The 23,269-nt window shown below is 37.6% G+C and overlaps 1 protein-coding gene across 1 annotated transcript; it reads right to left on the minus strand.

Moving 5' to 3' along the window:
* Window positions 1-5: 5 nt before the first annotated feature.
* LOC124170663 lies at window positions 6-21,875 on the minus strand. The gene is made up of 4 exons (XM_046549537.1): window positions 21,760-21,875; window positions 8,465-8,633; window positions 5,803-5,856; window positions 6-92 (listed from the first exon to the last, which is right to left on the minus strand). Exons 1-4 carry the CDS (start codon window positions 21,801-21,803, stop codon window positions 6-8), a joined length of 354 nt encoding a protein of 117 aa, XP_046405493.1. The 5' UTR covers window positions 21,804-21,875.
* Between the last annotated feature and the right edge of the window lie 1,394 nt (window positions 21,876-23,269).

A 23,269-nucleotide genomic window follows, 5' to 3' on the forward strand; every position in this document is an offset into this window, starting at 1 on the left:
TGTTGTTAATGACTGATATTACTCACCTTGAACTTGATGAGTATACACAGAGCCTGGCACCTTACTACCCTAACCTCCAGGCGATACTTCTCCTGTGGGAGGGAAAATAAATGGTACAAGTTATAAAATTATATAGGAGTTGAATCTTGGTTGTCTGAAGGATAAAAGGGTGATTTAGCTTGGACAAAAACTGGGCAACAAATATTTGTTCAAAGAAAAACAATTGATACCTGTATCAGGCAGACAGAGGAATGAATATATAAAGATATTTCATCCATTGCGGGAAATAGCAAAAGTTATAGTTTACTTCAGGGGTCGTTAACTGTTTAAAAAATCTTGAGCATAGCTATGCCAGTCTATGTCTGGTACTCTAGCAGTTACATACTATATACTTATATGTTGGTGAAAAACATGGCCAGTGTGTTAGAATATGATTGGTAACATTCAATTTTTGTGCAATGTTGTAAAAGTTTATAACAAAAAGCAAGGGGAATGAAGTTTCATGACATATAAACTTTTCATGACCCTTTCGACATCTATGATTGAGAATGTTTGTAGAGGTGAAATTTAATTATCACTTCTCCCCCCTGTAAAAAAGTAACAACTTTGATCAAGGAAGCGATTTTTCAGTGAGTATATGTACTTGGATAAAATTTTTGTAGTACCATTATTGCCTGCAAGTTGCTAAATGGTTGAACTTCCTCTCCAATAAAGTCTGATGCGACTCCTTGTTGACATAAATTAAGGACCCATGCTCGTTCCATTAGCTGTATCTAAAATCTCATTAAAGATTGCAATTATTAATCACCTTGGCCTACCCTAATGAAAATATCCATGGGAATCCTTTTTCTTCTAGCAATTTGACAATGGGGAACTTTTGCATCAATAGGAAACTTCTATGTTCCTAGATTAAACTTTTTTCCCATAGGAATGTGCACTCACTTTCAAAAGTTTTAGGACAAAGTTTGTGGCGTCACGTCTGCTTCTTAAGGAATTTTAGTTTCCTTTACTCTTTTTGTTTTCCTTGATCACTTGCCGAAAAAGTATTTTGTTTTTGGGTGAAGAAATATATATGCACTCAAAGGGAGATGTTACTTGCAAATTGATCATCCTGTTTCGATTTTTGTCGCATTTAGTGATTATTTTGTGTGCATTTATTGCATACTTTCCCCAGTTTTTCACAGCTGATTTGCGTTTTATGCATTATAACACCATCTATTCAGGTAGTTACGAATATAATTATTAGCTAGAATTGATTTACTTCGCACTCCCCTGGGTTTTTTTGGTTGTGCTGCCAGATTTGAAAACCTATTTGCAACTTTGTGGAGTGTATGCATTTTGTGGTCATCGATTTTGGTTAATTTTCCTCTTTGTGCCTCATTATTAGATGTCTTATTTTAGTTATATAGTGTAAGTAGCCTTCACGATCATCACATGATACTTCAGTAGGGTTTTGCGTTGAATGTGTTCTCTGGTTCTCATTTAATGTAACAATCCCACTAATCTCTCTGAATGGATGCATCCAATAGATTGGTGGGCTAAAAAAGAAAACTCATTGATGTTATACCCCATTGTGAATGCAAAACCTAGAAGGCCTAAACATCTCACCACTCATTGTAGTCACACACCTTTATATATTGTCATTGCATTAGGTGGAGCGCATTGTTGAAAATTTCAATCATGCAGCAGTCCTCTATTACTTTTAGTCATCGTTGATAGCATATGTTTTGTGAAGCAATGTAAATACTTCTTTTCAATAAGCAAATTGATAAGCACAATCCCTTTTATTCCCCTTGGTAATCTAAACTTTTCCTGGCTTGAGAAAATGTTTCTTGAAAAAATTTATGCACCCTGGGATTAGAACCCAGGTTCAGGTAGTAAATCAATGTGCATTCCATGTTACCACGTCAATTCAGTTCAATGCTGATGAATGACTAGACAATTTTCAAGTGATAACGATGGGAACGTGAATTGTGGAAAAGCTAATGAAAAGGCACATTAAAATATTACCTTTCACCTGTCTTCCTTTAACTTCTATTCAAGTATTGGCAAAAAACATTAAAACTCTTTATAAATCAATGCTAAGTACTGAATAATAATTATGACATTCAATGCATAGTTTTCATAGATTTTTTGAGCAAAACAAATTAGCAAAAAAAACTGAGACTTCATCGCTGCAATCTAATGCTCTTAACTCTTCTCCATGTCACGAATTACCAGCAGGAGAAAATTGAAGATTTCCATAATTTTTAAGTGGTGAACATGGGAGCAGGAGCTGAGAACAGATAATAAGCATGGTAGAGGGCAGCGAAACAGTTGCCTTATCACATTCAATGCGGGCCTGATTTCCATGAATGTCGTCAGAATCGGCCGATAAAAGAAGAAAGAGAAATAGAGAGAGGTTTTTGTGCCATAACTTCTGTTTCAATACTGCTATTTTCAAACGGCGCACACGGGTCGAAAGAGGGAAGCTTTGCTGAAGGCCATGCACACGATCGGAAGACTCGGAAGTGGATATTAGTCGTGGACGGAGAAAGAGCTCGCGGCCTGACCAGCGGTGCGTGTCGATTGACGTGCTCTGTATCTCGGCTTGGACGGGACCACGTCAATTGACGTGCTACGCACTGAATGTGTTAACACCTGGACTGCTAAATTTGTCCCGGAAAACTGTTTATAACTGGGTAAGGCGTTTCAAGGAAGGCGACTAGTCGCTGATAGACAGGTGAAGGAGTGGCCTACCTCGAGCCACCCACAATTTCGAGGGCATCAGGATTCGCCATTTGATCGAGGATAATGCTCTTTGTCGGTAAAGTAGTTGCCTTATCCGGGAAGGTGAAATTTGTATGCAGCTATGCAACATTTAGGAGGTGGGAGATGGAGCATAGCATTCAACTCATATACCTGCCCTCAAGCCATTCCTAGCAGACTGGCAAAAGTATTCGAGACTGTTATTCAGAGGGAACAATTTAGTTAGGGAGTAGGTAGGCTTTTTTGCAATTCATCATTTTTGCTGACGATAAAATTTTTTCCCAGCATATAACAAGGAAGAAAAGAATTGTGGAGGATGAGGAATGCATGGTATTGAACAAATTCTTTTATTTCATAAATTCATAAGAATTTTCTGTATCGTTTTGTCAATTATGATACCAGATGATTCATAAGTGTCTTAGTATAAGATATAATGTGAATGACAGTCCATGACAAAATACATAGGGAAAGTGGATAATACTGCATATTTTTGTGAAATTGGGTTATTATATTTCCTGTGAAATTATTATTTTCTCATTGAAATTCATTTACAAGGAACATCTAAATAAAAAAAAATGTGAAAGCTATATTTTTATCTTTCAGTAACCCACAACATAATGTGGTTAATAATGAAAGGAAAAGAGTGACTTTTTTCCACCAGTCTTTCATGAGTACGTTAACGCCGAGGACAGGTTATATTATCCAATCTTGACCACTGGCTACCCCTCTGTGCTCTAACACCTGCCTCACGAGGTGGGTGATCAGCATGGTGTTCATTACAGAAAATCTTAAAAATAACCAATTGATAAATTTGCAATAATCAGCTGGTAGATATGACCCTTTGTCACCTGTCTTAAACAATTATGTTAACACTGTGGCAGGGTTTTCATGCACCCTTCATCGCTGGGCTACGATTACCTTCTTTTGCGTATTCCTAACCTTCAAAATATTTAAGCCATTCATTGACATTATTGGTCTAACCTTACCCAATTCCTAACTTTTATAGGACTCATTATTGTATATAAAGCTGTTGCAGTGAATTTAAAAGTGTTGAGTAAAAGTAAAAGATAAATGCATTAAGAAATAAAGAACGAGTGCATGACCTGACAAAAATATACCAGCAAGTGTTTTCAACTAGTGATGGCATAAACAGCTCTTTTTGTAGAGCTGCCTCACCGCTCATAGCACACTCCTGAGAGCTGCTCGCACAGTGTGACTCAGCAAAGCACTTCATGGTAGAGGGGAGGGGGGAAGACGGGAGTGGAAGAAAGGGGAAGAGGGGAAGGTGGTGAGGGGGGGATTTCTGAACGAACATTTGAAACGCAACATTTCCTAGATCACAATTTGAAAAATTGTTTTCAAATCAATCACGTATTGCATAGTCACAATGTTTAATAGTTGATGTAACTGAGGAATCATTTCTGCTGATATGTTATATCTTTCATGGAAGACGGAAAATGTATTCTGTCTCCTGTGCTTATAGATGATGGCACCTTAAAAAAATCTGCCATAACAAAATAATCTCTCCGAAACTGCATGATCATGTTAACAATTCATAATTAATTTCATCCATTTATCTTAGTTGTTTGTGTTAGAACAAATTTTCATTTTTGTTTCATATTATTTTCATAAATTTGCCCTTGCTGAAAACTTGTACATGAGCATCTTCCACCATTTTTCTCTCATGATGCATGGGACATGCAGGAGAGTGGATTAGGATAAGGGCCATGAGGGATCGTTTAGAGTAATCCCCAGAAAATGAATCAGGAGAATCTTTCAAGCGCCGTGAAAAAGTGAGCAGTGGGCTAAGTGAGCGAAAAATGCCATGTGCTCCCTTTGACCCTCCAAACGTGCGACACACGGAAAATGTTAGTGGGAGGAGTTGTGTGCGCATGGAGTCTGACTTCCACCACTCACAACTCCAACACGCATAGTGTGCGCAATAGGAGTCGTTGCCCATGGAGTCAGAGTCCGCAGACACACATGTCTCCACAATGTGCATATTGTGCGCTGAGCGAGTGCATTGTGAGGGTGGGGAGTCTTGACTTCGCCTCGCACAATTCCAGCACACATTGTGCATGAAGGGAGTCGTGTGCGCATGGAGTCGACTTCTACCGCTCACGACCCCAACCCGCACAGTGTGAGCGGAGGGAGTCGTGTGAGGTCTGTGGAGGGGAGGGAGTTGCTACTCACCAAATCTCTCACTCTCTCCCCTCACACCTCTCTCCGCAGAGTCGCACATTTGAACTGACTCACTCGCACCGTGCCCATCTCTATTTTCAACGTCAGAGATTCGATCTCACAATCACCACCATTTCAGTGGCACATTAACTACATCAGGCCACTGCAACTGCTTACAGTGAAGGTGTTAAAATACGTACAATACAAATCAACTGTGAAAACTGGGGCAAGTAGGCAGTAAATGAACACAAAATAATCATTACATCCGACATAAATTGAAACAGACTGATCAATTGGCAAGTAACATCTCCCTTAAGTGCATATATCTTCACCTGCAAACGAAATATTTTTGGCGAATAATCAAGAAAAAAAGAAGAAAGAGAAACTAAAATTTCTCAAGAAGCAGAAGTGACGCAACAAACTTTGGCCTAAAACTTTTGAAAGTGACTGTATAAAATTCCTATAGTATTTTCCAAAACACCATGTGAAATAAAGCCCATCAGTTTCCTAGAGTGTTTTGAAAAATACTATTGGAATGAAGTTCATTCCTATGAGAAAATGAAAGTTTCGTATAGCAACATTAAAGTTTCCTATGGGAACAAATGTTTCCCATCTTCAAATTACTATAGGGAAAAAAATCCAATGGAGATTTTCCCTAGGGTAGTTAATGAGGATTAGTGTGCATAGCCCTATCAGGTGTCTAAAGAGCAAGAGGCAAACTAGTAGTTTTTGTTATTATTCATACTTTATATACATTAACATATTTAAATTATGTCAAAGGTGTTCTCTGAAGAAAACCATGGGCATTGCAGAGAATATTTCACTCTTAAGCAGGCCTTAAATTTCTGGAAATGTAGAGGTAGTGCCACTTACCATCTCGATGTCCTGTGATATCGTCTCTGGAATTCTCTCGCCATAAGTCAGCAGCTAAAATAAGACGATTTCTCCAATTAGAGGTACATTCATACTCATTATCATTTGAGTATTCCACTGGTCGAGGTAGCTTTAAATGGAGCATTGGGCGGGCACCCTTAGCCTGCTTTTATAGGATTTTTCTCTTTATTTACGGTATGGTATGATCCCTGTCATTTTATCTATAAATCTTGTTCTCTCCCTCCTATGCTTGCCAAACCGTATCTCCTGTCTCATCTGTATCACCCTTAAAAGTTTCCTCTCCCACCAAACATGTCTGGAACTTTGTTGTTAATATCCTTTCATTCCACCTTCTCAATTCTCTACCGATTCTTAATTCTCCACACCCATATCTCCAACACCTCCACTCCAATCGTTTTGTGTACTCCTTCCTGTCTGTCCACAAGTCTCCTGAATGATTAGCAATAAACTGCAGAGACCTCTTAAATCACAATTAGTAACCTTCCGGATTTTATGTTATCCATTTATTATTGTTATTACATAAATTGTTACAAGTCGACCATGAAGTCGGGTGGTAACATAAAATCAGGAAGTACATTAAGACAAAAATATAAAATGCAAAGTACCAGCTTGGTTGATAGGTTACATCACACACAAAAATATCCAAAAACCAAAATACAAAACCAAATACTAAGTACAAAAATATTTTAAAAAGCCCTCAAAAAACCATCTTTTACAAAATGCATGTCCCTATGTACATAGCACCAAATCAGCAAAAAACAATACATGTCTACATTTACATATCCCTCAAAATCCATTTTTACACAATAATACACGAAGACCAAAGCAAAAAAACAAGAAATACCAAATTCAAAAAATAAACATTTAGAAAAACCCTCAAAATTCAATTTTATTTAACCTATTGATAAATATTGTGGCGTTAGTTGGGAAGGGCTAAAAAAAATGTCCTCCCGTCAACCATTCCAATCCTCTATCACCCAATGTAGGAAGGAAAATTTTAGTCTATTTGACAGCTGCCTTGGAGCCTTAATCTTATAATCATGATTCTTCCTCGTCGGATAGCTTGGTCCTTTTAACCGCTTTTTTAGGTGCCTCCACGCAGGATCACCACTGTAAGCTTTAAATATACACTTCAAGCATGCTCTCTTCCTCCTTGACTCTAAAGATTTCCAGCCCAGCATTTTTAACCTCTCCTTGACGCTTGCCTTCCTTCTGAAATTTCCCAAAACAAATCTAGCTGCTAATCGCTGAACTTTTGTTGGTAGCTTGATCTCCCCATTCAGATGAGGAACCCAAACTGACGCCCCCGTATTCTATAATAGGCCTAACAAACGTTTTATATGTGAATTCCTTTGTTTTTTAACAGCTCTTTCAAAGGGTTCTCATCAAAAAATGTAATGCCCTGAACGCTTTGGTCACAGTTCTTTCGATATGTAGTCCCCATTGCAAATCCCGGCTTAATGTCACTCTTACGTACTTAGAATTTGGCCGGCAACAGACTATATCGGTGATGTTGTGCCATGACAAGGAATTGGATCATTCACACGAAGAAGAATTTAACTGCGCTTAACACAGCGCAATAAACTAAATGAAGTTATTTCTTTATTTCTTCTCATAGTCTTTAGAGAAGTACCTTGAGTTTTTACTGAGTATTTTTTGTCATAAATCCCAATGACCGGGAGATCTTCTCATTGACAGGTTATTCAGTGGTATTTAAGATATTAGAATAGCTTTTAGAACCGTGATGATTTCTAAAGCACAAAGTACCTGTATTGATATTTCCATCTACTGTACTGGTCAGCATCACAAATATCGTCCATTAATTATGATGTATAATTTGATGCATTGCCAATTTTATCGATGATCTGGGACACAATTCTTATCACTGTAGAGTTTGAATATCCGCAATACCTTTCAGAAGGTTACAAAATATTTGGTTACTTATTAAGTTATTCGCTCTGCAAAGTGTCTCCAACTATTGCTACTTATCGGCATATTATACATATCTCTTAATTTTCTGTAATCAGCCGTGCACAATGTTTTACAGTTTACTCATTTTATTCATGGTCGGATATGTATTATGTAATTGCTACTATGCTCTAAAACCTCATAGCTTGGTGAGGGAGAAGTTATTCATGTAATCATCAGGTCACGGAGACAGTCGGAGTAGCATGATAGAGACAAGGTGGGGCTAGAAGGCTATCCTCTCTGGGATGTGTTCAACAACTGAAAAAAATTATGATTTTATCTAGTGTAATTTGGATACCCCCCTCAGCCCCTCCCTGGATCTGCCACCGAGTTTGAAGAATTAAGTTTGTCATGTGATGGTTAGCTACGTTCTCGCAACTTCTGAATACACTCAAATACCGCTGAATGATTTAAAAAATTGAAAAAGCAAAATGGAAATGTACTAGGTAAAATAAAAAAATTGTAAAACTACTAATCTTCATGAGAAGTGGGTATAACTGCATCTATTTAAACTTTTTTCTGATTCCAATTTAAAGCAAATAATCATTATTTATTTGTTTCCAATCCTGTTTCCAGAAGCAAGCGTAAATCTTTCACTGCACCAATTCCTCGAAGCTCTAATCAGCATTATAGTATCATGCATAGGTAAGGAATCAGAAGGAATCATACTTACGTTCCTAAATAGCAGCACTATGTCCGGGTGTTTCTTAAGCATAAGCTCAGTGATGGAGATTGACTCAAACTTCATCATAAACTCCACTACCTGTTCCGTTTTATGGTTAAAAATGGCATCTTGGATTCCGCGAACCAGCCGTAGCATCTCTGCTTCATCTTCCATAGCCCTAGAAAGAATCAGCACTGCACTAAAATTAACTGTACCACACCTAGGGGCTGCACTACAGTAGGGAACGATATTTGATCAAAGTGAATAATTATACCAGCTTGGGCACGGGTGGACTAAATGCCAGGGGGTGTGATTAGTGCCACCCCTGGGTAGAGAGATGAAACTTTTGTAGAGAGGGTTAAAGAAGGAGGTTCAATCATAACCCAACATTTTTCATGAGCAAGGTACTACGTATATACAGTTTTGCATAATGGTATAATATCAACAACGAAACCTTTCAATATATTGGTTATGAATTTGTTTTTGGCAATATCACTGAGACAGTTAACAATAACATATTAATGAAAACAGAGCAAGACCATAGCATGCAGGGTGTTCAAACCCCATGAATAAAAGTTGATTATTGGTCATTGTTGTGAATTTTCTGTAGTTTTCTGTTACTTTTCTAATACTAATTTTATGCCCAAAGTCATTGTCAATTCCTAGATACAAATAAGTTCACTTGTGCTTGAGGCTCAGCCAGAAAATTGATTCTTTCATTTATTCTGCATTAGACCTTATCACATCAGCTTATTGAATCATTTTGGTAGCATTTAATTTATGAAAGCACATGAAAGGTTGCAAAAATTTGCAGGTGTGATCCGAAGTGGAGTCATTCATATATTTATTTTAAAAATTCCCAAGGTACTAACTCCAAATTTCCACTATTTTCAATGAAGAACAAACATTAGAAAAATTATCTGATTTAATGCTGCAGAGAAACTAAATTTCAATTCTACTTTCAAATTTCAATTTTACCTCCCCTGGTTTTTCCACTCTCCCCTCCCCCCCCCACGCCTTGCACTTCTACCCATTCCAGCCACCTCCTTGAGCACTTTCCACCCCATTTCTCCTCTCTCAGTTGTACCTTGAAAATGATGTAGTAACATCAAAACTCGAGTCGAATTAAATTTTATTTTTGTGGAAAATTGCAAGTCAGTGTTTCATTATGAATCAATTCCACTCCATCTCGCTTGATTCTTCGAATTTTATAAATTTCAATTTTTGAAATGCTTGTTTGGAGGAGGCCGTCATTTAACCACATCTTGGTCATGTTTGTACGAGCAAATTGTGAAATGCCGGTAGGAGTAAAGCAAATGGTTTTTTTTCTTGACCTTGAAAATCAAAGTTGGGCTGAGCACGTAGCTCTATCTGACGTACAAATGCATGAAATAAAAGCCAGAGCCCCTGCAAAAAACTCAACGTGCAATGGAATATCATCAATATATGTGAACAAAATATTTTTTCACATACCTGCTGGCATGAAAAGTAAATATCCTGTTTTCCCCAGACCAACCTAATCAATGGTGCTGTTCCAAAAAGTTTCCAGTGTTGAGAGAAATTTTACTTAACACATTAAATTGCCATTTTAGCACATAGGCAACAGCTCTTATACTCATAGATAAAAATTTTGTTGCTAATACTTGGGCAAATATTAACACGTTGCGTACGGATGGCAAGAATTCTTGTCATTTTTTTCCCGAACGTTCCGGACAGATGACGAAGATTCTCGTCATTTAGGCACGTCAACCTAAACAATTTTAAAGCGTACAATACGTATGCGTTAGTACGTTTTCAGATGTTGTTCGTTATTCATAATGAATTGATGCATCAATAATTTCATTGGGTAAAGTTATATTCTAAACATTAGCTTTTTAACCATGTTTAAACCAAAGGCATTACGCCCTAATAGGCACATATTTCCAATCTCAACACCTCCACCCAGAATCGGCATTCCTAGGAATTTAAATACCCCGGTTAAGGGAACGTGTTAAGGGAAAACTGATTTTCATCATTCCTCCCAGGAACACTCTCATAAATGGATGCTTTATATGTTTCCTCATTTGCAAATGAAATCACTTACATACAGTAGATTCTGGTTTACTTGAGGCAGCCGCTCAATTGGAGCACATCTTGAAGAACAGAACCCAATTGAAGAAGATATCAGAGTGCTTTCCACTTAACTTGGACAGCATGCCGCTATATAGGACCATGAGGTGGCAACATTGACTCATTACTCATGACAAAGTTATGTAAAAATTTTTGGTTTCAGAATACTGTTTTTTTATATTTCCCTCCTTTAATTTAGTCTTATTTTTCACAAGTGCTTCTATTCTTGCCTTATTCTTAAAGCTCTTGTTGCTATACTATCCCTTAGAGGATTCGGATTCCGTTTCTCGGCCATGAGACCTCATTCAACGTATAGTTGTGTTTAAGAGGAGAAGACTCCTGTGGCGGTAGCTGGGCTATGGATATTAATAATGAAAGACACTTTGTTAATTCCACTTCCAAACTTGTGGAAGAAACAAAGTGTCTTTCATTATTAATATGGACCCCTTCCACCACATATGTGCTTCAAGTTTCGATTCAAAGGGCTATGGATGATAGAATCAGGGTGTCCACCGAAGTCGAAATATAAAATTCAAGCATAATTCCAGGTTTTCAAGGCTAAATTTTGAAAATTTCCAGGTTATATTATCGCAGTTTATATAAGAGACAAAGCAATATTTTTCACATTTTACAATGAATATATATTATCCTAGCCAAACACAACCTAATGAAAACATACAAAAATAGTAAACATATGTTTAAACAAATATAAATAATTTAAAAAATAAGGGAAAAACAAAGTACTAAAAGACATTGTTTTATTGACAATAACTTACAGAACTAAATCAGAGGTAAGCTTGTCCACACAATTATTTTGCTCTTGAAATAATAGGCAAAATAATGACAACCAATGACTATCCATGGCCAAATGTCAATTTATTCAGATAACATAAAGACAATGCAAGCATTTGCAATTGCACACAGCCATTAAAAGTATAAATAATAAGTATTGCACTGATATTAGTAAATATAATAATATTAACCCTTTCGCGCGGAATTCCGCACCTGTGCGGCGAGGATTTTTTTTCCTCAACTACCAATGCCACACCAGTGCGTCCTGAATGTTCTTACCCTAACCAACGAATCCCGCGCCTGTGCGGCACAGGTCGAAAAAAGTGACCGTGGCGGACATAATAGACCCACGGATGCGGTCGCCCCTTGTGATCCGCCTTAGCGCGAGCCCAGCCCCTTCTTCGGCCGCTCAGGTCGACCCTTTCCTATCCTCTCCACGCGGTCAACTACTGTTATTTGCAGTGTGTTTTCCAAAAAAATATTTGTTGCTTACTTTTGAAATCCAATGCTAGAAATGAATTCATCTTTTTTTGCTGACCACATGGAAATTTCAAACGAAATTCTAACGTTAATATCAACAGAGTTATAGAACAACAAGTAAATATACTAAATCCGTCTATATAAACGTTAGAACTTCGTTTAAAATTTCTGCACGCTCAGAAAAAAACACGAAATTCATTTTGAATTTAAAAAAATCGATGCGAACAACAAATATTTGCATATATTCTGCGTTAATATTTTAGCTAGTTGACCGCGGACTCGTGTTAGGAAGGGGCTTTTAATCCCTCTAGGGTCTGGGACAGAGGCCGAGGAAAAAGATCGGCGCCCCACCGAGTTGGGTCCAAAAATGTTTCGGGAGGGACCCACTGCCTTTAGTCGACGCGGAAAGGCTTCGTATAGAGGAATAAAGAAAACTTTCAAGAGACTCGTATTGAGGAAGAATTTCCTTCAACGAAGGTCCGGCGCGAAAGGGTTAATACAAAAAAATAATAAAAAATATATTCATGGGTGACATCAAAGAGGTTGCCACGGCAAAAAAATAATACCTTGAAAGAAATAGAAATTAATGGAGGTACAGCACCCTCAAAAATATTCAAAAATTAAAATAAATTTTTAACAGCCTGAGGCCCAAATGTAAGCAAAGTTTTACAACCATAAAATAATAAACAGATAAATTGAATATATGTCTAACACAATAAAATCCAATGTTTTGTAGACCTACAAAATATCACAAAAGTTACTGTAATTGAGGTAAAGATTAATTAAAAACTAACATACTAATAATGTGAACAAATCCAGTAAGAGATAGCAAAGTTATTGATAATTGCTAATGAAGACAAATTCACAACATGACATACTTTAACCCTTTCACTGCTGTGGACGTACCTAGTACGTCCGCACGGTAGACTGCTGTGGACGTACTTTTTCTTCGTCCCTGCCATGTGATCAGCACTTTTGCCGGAGCAGTCCGAAAGGTTGCTAATCCGGGACCCAGAATTCTTGACCAGCTCATCCACGCAGGACCGTCTCATAGACCCTACCAGCCGGGGTCTCCTACCTCCTGAAAAGTGACCGCTCTGACTGCAATTTGAAAATCAATCAATCAATCCGATCATCAAAAAATGATTGTTTTCATCGCACTCCTGCCAATCAAGCACGTCTTTGAACCGTGTTTCTGTGATGAAAAATAACGATTTTGTTAACTTTCCTAAAATGGCCATGTTCCGGTTGTCCGCAGCCACGTTTTTAGGAAAGTTGACTAAATCGTTATTTTTCATCGCAGAAACACGGTTCAAAGACGTACTTGATTGGAAGGAGTGCGATGAAAACCATCATTTTTTGATGATCGGATTGATTGATAGAATTTCAAAATTAAGTGAGAGTGGTCACATTTTGGGAGGCAGGCCCCCCACTGGTAGGGTCGAGGAGACGGTCCTGCGTGGGTGATTTGGTCGAGGATGGGGTCGCGGATTAGCGATCCTTCGGAGGATATACCACACCCATTCCGGAGGTACCTGCTCCATGGGCTCACGAAACGCATTTCAACCTTTTCGCCGCATGTGAGGAGAAGGTTTTCGGAGATTGAACAGCAGCGAAAGGGTTAAAATTACCCAGTCTTTATATCAGCCAGCCCAATAGAAAATAAAATCTAAATGCCCAATTTCTAAAGGCTCAGAAAGTAAAACAACTTTGGTGGCTTTGATTTTTTTTCCTTGTATCAGCTAAGTTTGTTTCTTGAGGTTCACAAGTTCCTCTTGAATTGCTTGTACTTTGAGACGAGCTTCTTCTTCTTCTACTCTCATCTTTTCAGTCCGTAACTCTTTACACCGGGCAGCTGCTTTTCTCTTCTCATTGATTGCATTTTTTCTTTCATGATCCTGTTTTCTTTGTTCTTCAAGTGCTTCTACATATCTCAATTGACTACTCCTAGCAGCATGAATCATTTTTGCTTATATCTACCTTCTCAACACTTCCTCCTGAGTTAATGGCTTCAGTAACCAGCCTTTGAGCTACAAGAGACTCTCTTTGTTGGTTGGGAAAGATACACTCCTTGTTAATTGAAAATCCTCTTTCCAAGTTAGCATTTCCATGAGAAATAATACATATTATCATGACAAATTCCAACAAATCTTGGTAGTCTTTGCCACTACAGGACTTGATGAGGTTCATCCAAAAACTATCTAATCTACTTCATATCGTGAATAAGTCTTCATTTTTTCTTGTGAAAAATCATTTTTAATTAGGTGCTGAAATTGATTTGCTATTCTATCTGCTGTTGCACCTGTAACAATTTTATTTTCCACTAGGATTTCTAAGGCTGATGTTATTTCCTGTTTTGCCCCATTATTGGATAGCATTACTTTTGGATCCAAACAAGTCAACCCTTTGGTAAGCTTAAATTTAAGTGGTGATCTTGACAACACCTTTTCCACAAACATAACAAGGCAATGTCTACAATATTTTCGGAAAAGGAGAATCTCCTTCATGGTAACATCCTTACATTGCCTGATGGCACTTCTTGCACCAAATCCGAGGTCTATTGATTTTGCATCTAGAAGGACATCTTTGTCACTCAAATCTACCTTACTCAATGCTGTTTTTTCCAACACATCAGTTTTAATAATTTGCTTTAGGAAAGAATGAACAAGATTATTAGAAAGAGCTGTATAGAGGAAAGGAGCTAAAAGGCTCATCTGGCTGGAATTCTCTTAAAAATGGGCTTATCTGAGCTGAAACTGATTGAAAGAATTCTAAGGAATTTACACTTTAAGGCATCTTCAATTATTTTAAAACTTTGGAATTTTGGCTCATTAGCAGTTTTTTTTACAGATTACACATATTTTTCAATCTTTGGCAACACAGTTATGACCCTCTCAATAACATCTTCATTTTCAAGCCACCTAATGGCACAGAACTTAAGAGGAAACAGTTCTGATCCAGTAATTCTTTTGAAATCTCCTCTTCTGGCAGGGACATCTTTAAATACATTGTATAAGGCCCTTAACAATGGCACCAACTGCCAACCTGTAGCCGTCAAGCCATTCTTGAAAGTACAGTGGATGGTATGCAATCCACAAGACCCTATTTCAATCATTCTTCGGTCCTCAGGTTCACCTGCTAAATCTTCTTTCAATAAATGCAGAAGTTTAAAATTGACATTAGGGCCATCCATTGACACTTGTAACAGGCACTTTAAATCAGCACATTTAAATGGAAGGCTTTCCCAAGCATTCCTGCGTGAGGTTATAAAATAAAAGCCGCGACATAACTGCAGTAAGCTTGGTTCGAAGTTCAATTCAAAGTTCACAAGAGGGGGACCACATATAACAAAGTAAACTTCCGGCCCCCTCAACTTCGCTATATGTGGGCTCTACTGTATTACAAATCTATGACAAAGCTAAAACTCTATGCCTAATAAATAGTTTAAATTCTCCACAGAGCCAAAGATATATTGTAAATTTTAGCATGTAAAACTACGTAACACTTCCCTTAAAAATCTTCTTACTTCACAGAAAAGTAATCACTAGTCCAAATAAAACCATGAACTGCTGCTAGAAGGCCAAAATGAGCCGATAGCCAAAATAACTGGAAAAGCAGGAGGATGCTGTCCCAGTCACTCGGAAGAAGTTAGAAGAAGCACATTAGAGCGCCAGTAATTCGACAACCGATTATCTGTCCGTCCAATAGTTGGTCTATTGTTTCTTAGGTGTTCTGTAGAAACTCCCTCCCCTACTCTTCCTACCCGTCACCCTCCACCCTTTGCACTCTACCACCGCTTTTTAACACTAGAAGGACGGCAGGGGTCATTTGACCCATTTTCAGAATTCAAATTTATTTTTCTCTTATTAAAATATTTTTTTAAATTTTGAAACTTTTTGACTTTGTTCATTTTGGTCTATATTTTGATAAATTAGTGAAAATTAGACAATAATGTTTTTTTTTAATTTTTATGACGTGTTATTCCTAGAAGGACGGCTAGGGGTCATTTGACCCACAACTGGTTTTCGCGCTATTTTCTTGCCCGTGGGCACTTTAGTGCCATGTATATCATATAATCAGCAAGAGGCTAGTGTGGCAGATGATTTGCTTCATTTTGAATCTGGAAGTACCCGGCATCTGTATTCGAAAACCTAGGCATAGTGACTTGTTGTGCACAATCTTTCATTATTTTTTGGGCAGCAAAGGGAAATAAAACCTTTTCAATCCTTCATTTGCGTAAATTCATGTAATTATGTTATTTTAATTTTGTTTTATTTATTGCTCAATGATTATTGTATTACCCATACCGGAAAATCGTCAGGTATCCCAAGAATTGTTTTCCGTCGTCCAAGATTCAGAGCTCTTAGAGACATTATTTTCAATATCGACTCATCAGGTTTACGAATAACTTTCATTTTTCTGGCCTGATGGCACTGTCCCTTGACCTAGCCCCTTTGCCGTGTGTCCAGCATTAGTGCCACCTGACCCCGTCAGGGTTTGGGGCGGGTTGACTGCACGCTGCGTCCTGGATAAAAATCCTGTCTCATTTTGAGAGAGTGGAGGAATTGGGTGGACTGTAAAATTCTACTGTAAATCCTACCCTTGGAATCCGCACATAGGTCGGAGAAGAAGCATTACTGCAAGTTCCTGGAAGATACAAATCAGGATACGGTTGGCGGTTGAGTCCCCGCCTTTCGAACGGCAATTAGCGTTACTTCTGAAAATTTTGTCCTTTTGTATGAATTTCTATTGCTCTCCAGCTCTATATACCTACAATGCAACTAGAGAAGATTCTACCATAGTGCGCTCTTGTTTGTAGATTTTTTCGCATGCATAACAGTAGCGAGTTGAGGAAGAAAGTAAGAAGTCGAGAAATATATCAAGAGAAGAGAATCGTCGCGAATCAAATAGCTGTAGGGAATATTTAAGATCAGTCTGGAATTGAACAGTAAACATCAGTTCAAGGATATTCTGACCAATCCATCAACATCTGCGTGTGATGGAAGCGACGAAGTCCAAGATTGTGAATCAGATGGCGACTTTGGCGTGATAGCAAATGCACAGCTCTATCCAACAAAATGCAACTGTCCTTTTATGAGGCAAATTCCTTATAAACCAGACAAATTTGGAATCGAGTATTGAGTCTTGTGAAATGTGAATACAGATGTGAAATGAAAATACAGCCTAAATGAATTTCCATGTTGTGGCAAAGATGATGATTGGCCATCAAATCAAGGAAATAAATAGTTACTAAAGTGACGGTAACATACAAGAATTCAGGAATAAATGTAACTTGTAACAATTATTTTCCATCCATCATGCTGGCAGGAAGTCATAAAAAAATGGAAAACTTCTCTTGCATGGACGATATGAAAAAAACAGGCGTGATACACTAATATCCATGACCCCTAAAATAGCCATGTAATCCATTCAACGCGAGTGTTCAAAGATACCTTAGGCCATACTCTTTCGTAGAATCAGGCAAACTAGAGCAATAATGTACTTTCACTCAGCAGCATGATCTCAGATGACACTATTTCCAAAACGAATAAAAGAATACCAGAGACCATCATATTTCATAATAAAAACAAAGCGGGAGTAGATATTATGGATAGCATGTATCACTTTATTTATATGTCTCCAAATCCAACAGCCATATCTCCACGGCCACAAAAAAGAAAAAGGTGCCAAATACCATCAAATTGAATCATTGCACCAATTTCCTTTCCATTTTCCAAATTCCTTTTCATGTGCAAATGGCTGGTGTCCTAACACCCCCTGCCACACGCTTTTAAGTGGTTTGTGGGTTAGTGGGTAGATTTAGATGTAGATGAATAAATCGTCCAATGAACACATTCAGTGCAAAAAAATATTTTGTGGAAACAGCGCTGAAAATATACTGTCTGTCTGAGATTTACAACAAAGTAATAAGTTTAAAAAATTTTTATTCAAATTTTGCAAACCCAGTACCCCTATTGTTTACACATGTAACACAACTTTTGTATTGAGTGTATGTATTTTCATTATTAGATTTGCAATTGACTACTACATACGGTTTAATTCATGATTCTTTAAAATAATTGTTATTAACTTTTGACAATGGAAATAATATTTAATAATGTTAAATAGTGTTTTTGATGAACTGATTCAACAATTAATACGATTAAACTGAATATTAGTCGAAAATTAGGCATTTTATTCCAAAATACATTTTAGGGGTGAAATGACCCCTAGCCGTCCTCCTAGTGTTAAGCACGCGCAGACAGCAGCGGCGTTCACATTTACAAAATTGTCACCTTTATCCTTTTTCTAAATCACTCTTATAAACGAGCGACCAGGACAAAAGATCACCTTTACGAGGAGGCGAAGTTACGTAATTAGCCCCATCAGAGTCATGCTCCAGGCGCCTGTCCCCCTCCCGATCACCCTCAAGCATGACCCGTCTGTCTCACGTTACCCTTTTCCCCTTCGGACTAGCGGTGCGAGCCAAAATTCATGCGATTGCAATCTCAACAGAACACTGTTTTGTAGCTTGGTCTGACCAGGTTGATACTTTGAGAGCAGGCTTAGCACAAAGAAAAGTCTCCCGAGGTGTGATCTCTAATTGCTGACAATTGATACATGGCAGCTATGTAAAAGTGAGTCTTGGAATTTGATACGATGTGAAGCAAATGCTGGTAATATGTATGGCCGTAATCCTCACAATGAGTGAAAGGAATTTTTACACGCTTAAGGCACGTGCAATTACATGGCAGTATAGATGCTGCATAAATGCAACAAATTAAAGCATGGGCTCTTTTACTGTCATGCGTTCATGCATTTACTTAATTTTGGATATTTGTGTCATGATAAATTTTGATTTTTTAACCAATAGAAGAACTTTTCTCTCTTCATCACTTAATTTATTCATTCATCATATTATTTCATTCATACATTTATATCGTCGAACACCGACAACTCAGGGCGACATGCGTCAGTAGGATCGCCCTGAAAGAGCCCATTCCGCAACATCATGACCCCGCAAAAAACACAGGTGGAGATATCCATTGGGTAAACAACACTCCATATGTTTCAGTCTTTTATTTTAATGTTTACTAACGGCTTCTGAACAGAAATGAAGATCAAACACCGCAAGTAGGCATAATAACAGTTGTGGGAATAGTTTGGAATGGAACTCAAGGCGCATAGGTGAATAAGGTTCACCTCTGAATGATCTATAAATTGAGCATTTTCACTGCATGAAAGATATAGACAATTATATTGGATGTCAAAATTTTTCGAAGAAATAAATGGAATGGGAGTAAAAACTACATGGGCTTAGATTATCGCCTGAATGTACTGGCATTTCATCCATTATAAGGATTTTTTCGACTTGGAATAATAAGTTTAAAAATTCCAGAATATATCCAGAAATTACCGCATAATTCACGGAAATTTCAAGATTCGGAAAATTCCCGAATAATTCCAGGTTTTCAAGGGTCGATGGACACCCTGTAGAATAAGCACGACATAGTAAGAAATGAGAGGCAACACCTGTAATGAGGGTATACAAGCAGGTACAAACCAATTTCTAGGGATTACAGGCTGATGCCGAGCAGAGGAGACTGGTCGAGATGAACGATTTTGCTTACCAAGAGCCTTTTGTGTGTGACACCTTGAACAAAATTCAACTGACTAATGTGGTCTATCCCCTTAACCCCTTTCCACTGTACACTATGACCAATGGAAGATTACTACGTTTCCTCTTTCCTTTCTCTTTTTCCCATCCCCATCTCAGCAGTTGACGCATGCACACAAGTCATGTTTCTCTTCACTCGTAACGAGTCATTTGTGAACTAACAGTCTAAAACCAGTGTCAGGGGTGCACATGTTTGGCGGAAAAAATTGCTGTACTGGACAAAATTTAAGATTATCCCCAATCTGGTCATCTCTGTCTGTCTTAGATAACTGGGGTGCTGGAATCCACAATAGCTCAGTTATTAAAGCAACAGGATAAAATAAGAGAAGAATGGAGCCACAGTGGAAAGCCTTTCAAAACAGGCACCGCCCCTGAAATGCAAATGTAAAGGAAGGATGCAGATGTTGAGGATGCTTCAAATCAATGGTTTTTCATTCTGAGCGAATGAGGGGTTTGCATCAAAGGTCCAATGTTAAACAAGAAGTCAGAGGAACTAGCTTTAGAACTTGGTCATGACCATTTTAAGGCATCAGATGGTTGGCTGGCTGTCCCAATGGAAGGCCAGAAACAAAATAAAATTCAAGAGAGCTCATGGAGAAAAAAAGTGGCGATGTTGTGGGTGCAGAGGAGTGCAAATGGAACAAACTGCCCAGGTTACACGAGAATTTTTGTGCTTATGACATTAACAACGCCAATAAAATGGAACTGTATTACCAAGCAACACCAAGTGGCTCTGTTTGTTACAGCTACATAGGACTAACGGGCTCCAAAAAGCGATGGATTGCATCACCGTTTTGTATAGTTCATATGTTTTGGGAAATGATAGAAAAACTCTTCTGGTTATTGGGGAAAGCGCTAAGCCTTGATGCTTCAAAGGGTTTAGAATAAGCAGTTTACCAGTGGAGTACCATGCCAATAGCAATGCATGGATGACTGTGAGCCTCTTTACGCAATGGTTGACCATTTGGGATAACGAATTAGCATGAAAATCAGGGTTATTCTTGTACTTGATCATTGTACGGCACAAGCTAATTGTGAGTTAAAAAATGATCATTTGGAATTAACCCTTTCGCTGCTGTTCAATCTCCGAAAACCTTCTCCTCACATGCAGCGAAAAGGTTAAAATGCATTTCGTGGGCCCATGGAGCAAGTACTTCCAGGATGGGCGTGGCACACCCTCTGAAGGGTCGCGAATCCGGTCGCTAATTTTTTATGCCAAATTACAAAAGAGTTCACCTAATTGGGGCAGCCACTTACTTGGGGCAAAGAGCTCCTGTCCCCATATGTCCCAATTAACTGTAATCTACTGTATTTAGGTTTAAAAAAAATGTGAAAAGATTGAATGCAAATTAATTGGAAGAAAGAACAATTCATTTTCCTGGAATATGAGGCAGCTGAATAATAAATATTGGGCTTCAAATAAGAAAGTAGATTGTTTTGAATTGATTGCTAGGTGGCTTGTAAAATCAGTTTGCTGGATTGATTAATTTTACAAGCTGTCTAACATTGAACTCAAAATATATGTACCAACCCAGTTTCATGTGTTGGAATGGTGACAGTGGCTTTTGCTAACATAGGCTTTCAACTTGCATGCGATCAAATAACTTATTCCTTTAACAATGGATCTATTGCAAGTTGTTTCATTACAGATGGTAAATAGGTGGTCTCTAATCTACAGCATCAGCACATTTTCTTTTATTTTGAGAAAATCATGGTCCCTGATCTTATAGCCCCTTCTGGCTTGAACAGAACATGGTGGACCTGGTAAAGTTTCAAAGAAAGTTACTCCATGCTGATGAGTAGAGTGAAAGATAATTAATTATGTACCGCTTGATAGTCATTTTCTTGTGAGAAAACTGAAAACTGTTGACATTATTATTGGCTGCGAATTCAGTTTGTTAAAAAATGCCTAAAGGTAAATAAACTTGTATCTTTTTCTGATTATTTTCCTTACTCAAATCCTAACCCAGCTAAGGAATTGTATGACGTACAAAAACTTGACTTTCCACCTTTGGACAATAATATAACCTGAAAGACCCCCTTTTTCAGTGAAATGGTGTACCTCCAACAATAGTAGTCGCTGTGCCATCTAGCCATGAGGGAGCCATATGCCCTCTATTAAGTGGTGATGACATCTCGGGCAGCATAATGCTTCTTATAACTGTAACTGTTAACCATGACATCATGGCTTCATGCAGAATCACTACTGGGTAAGAATTTACTTTGAAGTAATTGAAGGACTTACGTCATTATTTTATGAGATTCCTCAAGAGGGATGTCAGTGGTCATTCTGGATTGATTTAGGTGGTGAAGAATGTTTGTGGATTTCTTCACTGCCCTGATCCATATTGCTTTTACACCGTCACTCTTGTTGGTAGATGGATGAATGGAACAGTATGAAAGAAGAGATTTGAAGAAAAAATTATGATAAGCAAGTGCTCAAGAAATAGATCAACTTTCAAGATTATTATCGATAGCACTACTATCTTTATCATGACATGTGATATGAATTTGTATTTTCATTAATTCAGCAAATGGGCCATTCCATGAAAATAGGTTAAATATAAATATTTTTTTATATTTAACTTATTATGTCATGATTGTCTTCTTATAAGGCTATACTTTGAGTATTTACTAAGAATTTCAGTAAAATATGCTTAAATATGTAGGTAACCTAGGTTCAAAGTTGACTCTTCATCAGCTGTTCAAAAATTACCATTTTCATAGGTTGTGTTGCCATATCAATACTTCAGTAAATGCTATTTTTATTTGTCTTGGTTATTATAATATCAAAACATAGTACCATATAAGAGTTCATTAAGTTATATTAATTTTGCAATGATATAATGGTAGAACACAGTGTTTAAAACTACATTGTTTCTTTGTCCCGTACGTAACATAAAATAGATAAATTTCTTTTTTCACTTAGACTTTTTTGACAGACAGCTACTCAAAATATGATTTTCTAATAAGGTTATGTGTCAAACTGAATGATTATAATGTTAAAAAACATTATAATATTAAAAAATATGTTAAAAGCATTAAAAATATTAATTAAAACATACCCTAATGTTCAATTTCTTTCTGTCCTGTATGTAACCTTACGTACGAGACATTACACAAAATAATGTGCCATACCTACACATAAAAATGAATTCATATATTATTCATATTCAAATTCATGAATATCATTACTAAATGTTGATAATACTTAACTCTAAAACTGAGAATGAAGCCATGTTTAAATTTAGGCCAGAAAAATCTAGGTCTATGGTAATTAAAAGTTAAAATAGTGCTCTGGGCTCTCAAAGTTGGGGAGTTTGGCATCGATTAGTAGATGGGCCAGGTTTTGCGTTTATGTCATAAAATTACGAAATGGCAGAGGAGTGGGTGCTGTGGTTGAAAGTATGCATTGTAGTAAACAGAAGAACAAGTGAAATTTTAGGTGCATTGAGGGAGGGTAGAAAGGGTTAGTAAAAGTAAGGTGAATGAAATGGTAAAACATGATTGTTTAACTCCTAAGTTTTATTTGATTTTGTCACTCTCCAGTTCTTCAAGACAGGAAGTAGGAACTTAGTTTCTTTTGTCTCAGTGTGTGGTAGACCTGAGATGTGAAATCACTGGGATAGTTGTTCTCAATTAGATGTTTGGTGATACTAGAATCTACAGTTGCCTTTAGCCAGCATGTCATACAGTGCGCGAGTGATTATAGCACATGTTATTTTTGTGACTGATTACTATGAGGTCCGGAAATA

The sequence above is a fragment of the Ischnura elegans genome, chromosome X (genome assembly GCF_921293095.1).
Source record: "Ischnura elegans chromosome X, ioIscEleg1.1, whole genome shotgun sequence".
In the NCBI taxonomy this organism is placed as follows: Eukaryota; Metazoa; Arthropoda; class Insecta; order Odonata; family Coenagrionidae; genus Ischnura; species Ischnura elegans.

Excerpts from the sequence above, each read along its gene's own strand:
- LOC124170663 (XM_046549537.1), bottom strand. The coding sequence starts at position 21,803 with ATGACCACTGACATCCCTCTTGAGGAATCTCATAAAATAATGAC. Across the intron at positions 8,634-21,759 it reads GAATCTCATAAAATAATGAC|GGCTATGGAAGATGAAGCAG; the intron begins GTAAGTCCTTCA and ends GATTCTTTCTAG. Across the intron at positions 93-5,802 it reads TATCACAGGACATCGAGATG|GAGAAGTATCGCCTGGAGGT; the intron begins GTAAGTGGCACT and ends TCCCTCCCACAG.